This window comes from Sorex fumeus, unplaced genomic scaffold (genome assembly GCF_029834395.1).
Source record: "Sorex fumeus unplaced genomic scaffold, SorFum_2.1 ptg000007l, whole genome shotgun sequence".
In the NCBI taxonomy this organism is placed as follows: Eukaryota; Metazoa; Chordata; class Mammalia; order Eulipotyphla; family Soricidae; genus Sorex; species Sorex fumeus.
Window position 1 is genome coordinate 1320747 of NW_026606064.1, and position 6769 is coordinate 1327515.

The 6769-nt window shown below is 42.5% G+C and overlaps 1 protein-coding gene across 1 annotated transcript; it reads left to right on the forward strand.

The window, feature by feature from the left end:
- Positions 1-554: 554 nt before the first annotated feature.
- On the forward strand, positions 555-3157 carry LOC130041542 (zinc finger protein 746-like). The gene is made up of 2 exons (XM_056133789.1): positions 555-1154; positions 3086-3157. Exons 1-2 carry the CDS (start codon positions 555-557, stop codon positions 3155-3157), a joined length of 672 nt encoding a protein of 223 aa, XP_055989764.1.
- Positions 3158-6769: the final 3612 nt, after the last annotated feature.

Consider the following 6769-nt stretch of genomic DNA (forward strand, 5'->3'; position numbering starts at 1 on the left):
TCCCTGGAGTAGTATTGCTGGGTCAAATGGGAGGTTATTTTCTAATTTTTTGAGAATCGTCCATACTGTTTTCCAAAAGGGTTGAGCCAGTCAGCATTCCCACCAACAGTGAAGGAGTGTCCCTTTCTTGCCACATCTGCGTCAGCATCGGTTGCTTTTGTTCTTTTGGATGTGGGCCAGTCTCTGAGGTGTGAGATGGTATCTCACTGTGGTTTTGATCTGCATTTCCCTGATGATTAATGATGTAGAGCATTTTCTCATGTGCTTTTTTGCCATTCTGATTTCTTCTTTGAGAAATTTTCTATTAATTTCATTGCCCCATTTTTTGATGGGGTTGGATGTTTTCTTCTTGTGGAGTTCAACCAGTAATTTGTATATCCTTGATATCAACCCCTTATCAGATGTGTATTCGGCGAATATCCTTTCCCATTCTGTAGACTGTCTTTGTATTTTGGTCACTGTTTCTTTTGAGATGCAGAAGCTTCTTAGTTTAAGAAGCTGGGCAGTGCGGGAGGCGCCACTCTTGTGCGGGGCCCGCGGGGTGGCCACGCGGCATGGACAGCGGCGTGGATGGCCACTTCCTCGGCGCCGGGTGGGCTGGACAGCGCAGGGCCATGGCCGAGGCAGCAGCGGCTCCGATTTCTCCCTGGACCATGGCGGCCACCATCCAGGCCATGGAGCGCAAGATCGAGTCGCAGGCGGCCTGCTTGCTGTCCCTGGAGGGCCGCACCGGGATGGCCGAGAAGAAGCTGGCCGACTGTGAGAAGACGGCGGCCGAGTTCGGCCAGCAGCTGGAGGGCAAGTGTGCCGTGCTGGGCACGTTGCTGCAGGAGTACGGGCTGCTGCAGCGGCGCCTGGAGAATATGGAGAACCTGCTGCGGAACCGCAACTTCTGGATCCTGCGGCTGCCACCCGGCAGCAAGGGCGAGACCCCCAAGGAGTGGGGCAAGCTGGATGCTTGGCAGAAGGAGCTGTACAAGCACGTGATGCGAGGCAACTACGAGACGCTGGTGTCACTGGACTACGCCATCTCCAAGCCCGAGGTGCTCTCCCAGATCGAGCAAGGCAAGGAGCCGTGTAGCTGGTGCCGCGGGGCCCCCAAGGTCCCAGACGTGCCCGTGGACCCAAGTCCAGGCGCTGGGCCCCCTGTGCCCGCCCCCGACCTTAGTTTAAATAGTCCCCTTTATCTATCTCTTTTTTCACTTGCTCAGCCAGTGGTGTGACATCTTTGAAGATACCATTAGCTTCAATGTCATGGAGGGTTTTTCCAACATTGTCTTCAATGTACCTATGGTTTCTGGTCTGATGTTGAGGTCTTTAATCCATTTTGATCTTACTGTTGTACATTGTGTTAGGCAGAATTCTGTGCCCACTTTTTTACATGTAGCCATCCCGTAATGCCAGCACAATTTGTTAAAGCGACTTTCCTTACTCTACTTCACATTTCTTGCACCTTTATCAAAGATTAGATGATCATATGATTGACAGGAGATGTCAGTGTATTCAACCCTATTCCATTGGTCTGCAGTTCTGCCTTTGTTCCAGTACCATGCTGTTTTAATTATTACTGCTTTGTAGTACAGTTTGAAGTTAGGGAGGTTCATTCCTCCCATTTTATTTTCCCCAAGAATTGCTTTAGCTATTCGTGGGGGCTTAATGTTCCATATAAATTTCAGGAGTGTTTGCTCCATTTCTTTGAAGAACGTCATGATTATCCTTATAGGGATTGCATTGAATTTATACAGTGCTTTGGGAGGTATTGCCATTTTGACAATGTTAAGTCTCCCGACCCATGAGCAGGGGATATCTTTCCATTTCCTTATGTCCTCTTTTATTTCCTGAAGTAGCGTTTTGTAGTTTTCTTTGTACAGGTCCTTTACTTCCATAGTAAAGCTGGTTCCTAGGTACTTGATTTTCTGGGGCACAATTGTGAACGGGATTGTTTTCTTCATGTAGCTTTCTTCTCTCTCACTGTTTGCGTATAGGAAAGCCATGGACTTTTGGGTATTGATTTTATAGCCTGCAACTTTACTATACAAGTCTATTGTTTCTAGAAGTTTTTTGGTGGAGGTTATTGGGTTCTCTAAGTATAGTAACATATCATCTGCGAATAGTGAGAGCTTGATTTCTTCCTTTCCTACCTGAATGCCATTAATATCTTTTTCTTGCCTAATCGCTATTGCAAGTAATTCCAGTACTATATTGAACAGCAGTGGAGAGAGTGGGCATCCTTGTCTCGTCCCTGATCTTAGAGGGAAGGCTCTAAGTTTTTCCCCTTTTAGGATAATGTTTGCTGTAGGCTTGTGGTAGATGGCTTTAACTATGTTGAGGAAGGTTCCCTCTATACCCATTTTGGCTAGGGTTTTCATCATAAATGGGTGCTGGATCTTGTCAAATGCTTTCTCTGCATCTATTGATATGATCACATGCTTTTTATCTTTTCTTTTGTTGATGTGATGGATTATGTTGATTGATTTCCGAGTGTTAAACCATCCTTGCATCCCTGGGATATGGTGTCATGGTGTATGATCTTGGTCATGGTGTATGATCTTTTTGATGAGTAGTTGGATTCTATTTGCTAGTAGTTTGTTGAGGATCTTTGCATCTGTGTTCATTAGGGATATCGGCCTGTAATTCTCTTTCTTTGTGGTATCTCTCTCTGCATTTGGTATCAATGTGATATTTGCTTTGTAGAAACTGGTCAGAAGTGTTTTTGACATTTCAATTTCGTGGAAAAGTCTAAAGAGGATTGGGAGTAAGTCCTTTTTAAAGATTTTGAAGAATTCACTAATGAATCCATCCGGGCCAGGACTTTTGTGCTTGGGGAGACTTTTTATTACCATTTCAATTTCCTTGATGATGATAGGTCTGTTCAGGTATTCCAGGTCTTCTTGGTTCAGCCTTGGGAGTCTGTAAGAGTCTAGGAATTTATCTATTTACAGGGAATTTATTTATTTAAAGGGGTCCATAATCGAACCTGGGTTGGCCGCGTGCAAGCAAACTCCCTAACTGCTGTGCTGTCACTCTTGTTGGCTTCAAAGACGTCCCTGTTTCGCATAGAATAAGACTATTTATGGTCTTTTAGATAGGGGCAGCATGGACAAAATTAGAACAGGAAATTGTCAAGACTTTAGATTTTAAGGATGCCTTCTGGTAGTTATGTAAAATACCCAAACCTCTGATCTACATATCGAATGTTGATGCACTCCTTTACTTTCTTAATGTCTCTGTCAACAAATGGTGCACCTTTGGGACCCCCTATATAGACTGTATGGTAAACCTTTGCATAAATTTCTTCTCATAGCCCTTAAAATAATCTTGAATTTCATAGAGTGAGACATTATTGGAACTAATGTTTTTAGTTGTTTAGTTGTATTCAGAGATACAGTTGATGGATGACATTGAAGGGATGATAATTTGATATATATGTATATATTCAAAATGATCACCTCAAAAACATCTATAGCAGCACATAGTTATAATTTCACCCCTTATGATGAGAATTCTGATAGGTTTTTTAGGAACTTTATAATATAGGGTATAGTATGTATACATACATAGTTTCCATCATTTATTGATTATTTTGGCACTTAAATTGCCAAGGGAGAATGGGTAAATGTTAGGATAATGATTGCCTATAATTCGCAAAGGGGTGCGGATACTTAGGTCAATGATTTTCCTTGACTTTGGATGTATACAGAAGAGTTTGGTAGAATATAGGCAGAATGATTTTATTTATAGGTGCCACCCTAAGCAGTAGTGAGAGAATCTCGGTCATGCCTATGTCCTCTGCTCAGTGGTGTGTATCTGCAGCTCAGTTCTCGCTGGTGGTGCTTGGAAGTAACCAGAGTCATCCTGGGGATTGTCCAGGGTCATGAAGGCCATATATGGTACTCAGGGACCCTGTGGTGCCAGGTATCAAACTTGAGTCTTTCTTTCTTTCTTTCTTTCTTTCTTTCTTTCTTTCTTTCTTTCTTTCTTTCTTTCTTTCTTTCTTTCCTTCCTTCCTTCCTTCCTTCCTTTCTTTCTTTCTTTCTTTCTTTCTTTCTTTCTTTCTTTCTTTTATTGAATCACCATGAGAACAGTTACAAAGCTTTCAGGTTTAAGTCCAGAGGAATTTCTGCCAAAAGCCGCTGTGTTCCAAGATTGGTTTGTGTTCCTCTGGGATCATGGCCATTCAGCAGCAGAGGAACTATTCATGGGTGGCAACTCAAGGTCTGGTCTTGTCTGGAAGGATAGCCAGTTCTATCCCCCATCCCGAGAGACCCTGCATGCCACATCACTTCAAGACCATACCTCTCTGTTCAATAAGCTCCGAAAGATGGTGGTCGCCATGCTGCCACCAAAGTGGAAAAGGCAGAGGGATAATCTTCGTTCGCCTCCCAGGCCCGCCCGGGTCCATAACTTAGTTCACAGTCCAGAAGCATTTCTGCCAGAACCTGCTGGGTTCTGAGATTGGTTTGTGTGCCTGTGGGATCATGGCCATTTGGAAACAAAGGAGCCATTTATGGGCGGCAACTTGGGGTCTAGTCTGGGCTGGTTTGAGCTTTCCTTTTATAAATTACCTATGTCTCTAGCTCTGTACTCTGAACTTTCAGAGGCTCTAGTTACTATTTTCCTTTGTACTTGTAGCAACTTACTTTCCCAAAGTCATGCACAAAGCTTCTCATTATATACATCTTAACATTGAATATCTCTTGTAGTTTTGGTAGTAAGAGATTGACAAATCCTACTATAGTTTTTGATTTACATTTCCTTGATGGTTAGTGAAAACTGTTACCATTTTATGTTCTGCTGGCCATTTGAATGTCTTCTTTGGGAAAATGCCTATTCAGGATAGATGCCAAATTTTTAATTGGATTGTTTTATTATATTAAGATGTAGAATACTTTAGTTATTTTGAATATTAATCTAACCTCTTATCAGAGACTTGGTTTGTAAATATCTTTTTATTTTATATCACTTGATCACTTGACATCCCGTTACTCATTGATCTGCTCGAGCAGGCGCAAGTAACGTCTCCATTCCTCCCTGTTGTGTGCTAATGTAGCCCAATGGCATCTGCTTTTTCTAGGAACACGAAGAGCTTCAAACTGATCATTCAGGGTCTTGACGAAGAAGTCTGACCATCTCAGGGATTGGCAGACATGCGATCTTTTGATGTCCCGTGGAATCCATTCGGTAATGGCTCTAGTCCAGTGGTTGTCTCCAGATCTCATTACGTATGATATGATTTTTGTATATATGATTTCGTATATATGATTTCGTATATATGAGCCCATATGATTTTCGATGCCTTGGCAAATGAGACAGCGTCTCTGATTCTTGACCGTCGATGGATGTTGGAACTCCGAATTCTCTCATATCAGTGAAATTTTATACTCCAACCATAGCTCTTTCAATTCCTCTTTGGAAGACTGAATAGCATTCTCATCCTGTTTTCGTAGCGTCCAGGTCTCTGAGGCATATATTAATGCAGGAAGAACAGTGGAATTGAAGAGATGTTCCCGGAGCCGGAGGTTCTTTGTCCTCTTAGCTATTCTTGATTTTCTTGAAGGCATTCCAAGCCACTCTCTTCCTCCTGTGCAACTCAGGTACCAGGTCTTTCATCATGTTGGCTTCGCTACCTAGGTACACATAACTGTTGCATTTGGAGATGTTCGTCCCCTTGAGAGTGAATGGAATGTCAGTCACGACACTGTTTCCATAAACACTGTCTTTGTGAGTTTCAGTTGTAGTCCAATGTAAATACAATGGGTCTCATTCCCCTGATCTTGAAAGTGCCATCAGTAAATACTTATTTTATATATTAATGTATTATTCTAATTTTGATACATCTACACAATGAAATACTATGCAGCTGTTAGGAGAGATGATGTCATGCAAATTGCTTATGAGTAGATAGACATGGAGAGTATCATTTGAAATCAGTCAGAATGAGAGGGACAGATATAGAAGGACTATACTCATTTGTGGCGTATAAAATAACATAACAGGAGACTGACCTCCAAAGACAGTAGATACCAGGGCCAGGAAAATTGCTCCAGAGATAGAAGTCTGCCTCCAACTAGGAGTGGGTATGTGTCTGTTTGTGGGGCGGGGCGGGGGGAAGAAAGCAGATGGAATGGAGAAGGGATCACTAAGAAAAAGATGGTTGGATTAATCTGTCGTGATGGGGGATGTGTGCTGAAAGTAGATAAAGGAGCAAGCATGATAACCTCTCAGTATCTGCACTTCAATCCACAATTCCCAAAAGTAGATAGAGATATGGGGAATATTGTCTGCCATGGAGACAGTGGGAGGGTGGGAAAGTGGGGATGTACTGGGGATATTGGTGTTGGGGAATTGTGCACTGGTGGAGAGATGGGTGTTTGATCATTGTGTGATTGTAACTCAAAAATGAAAGCTTATAACTATAACTCACAGTGATTCAATAAAATAAAAAAAAGAAAAAAGAGAAAAGAAAGAAAAAAGAAAATATTATTCTACACATGTCCATGTCTACTGTCCTCCCATTGTTCATCAATTTGCTCAAGTGGGCCCAGTAACGTTTCCATTTCCATTTTTGCTGTTACTGTGTTTTGGTGTACTGAATACGTCTCGGTAACTTGCTAGGTTCTGCGAGAGGGGCAGAGGAATCAAACCCGGCTCTGCCGGGCTCGTGGTGTGTAAGGCAAACGCCCTACCACTGTGCTATCGCTCCAGCTCATTCAAATAATGTCTGCCACATACTAAATGCTCACTGTGTGGTATAATTTCATTATTACTA

What these genes read in the sequence shown, in the direction of transcription:
- LOC130041542 (XM_056133789.1), top strand. Translation starts at nt 555, where the DNA reads ATGGACAGCGGCGTGGATGGCCACTTCCTCGGCGCCGGGTGGGCTGGA. An exon ending in GCGCTGGGCCCCCTGTGCCC is followed by an intron (nt 1,155 to 3,085) that starts GCCCCCGACCTT and finishes ATGGTCTTTTAG; the next exon opens with ATAGGGGCAGCATGGACAAA.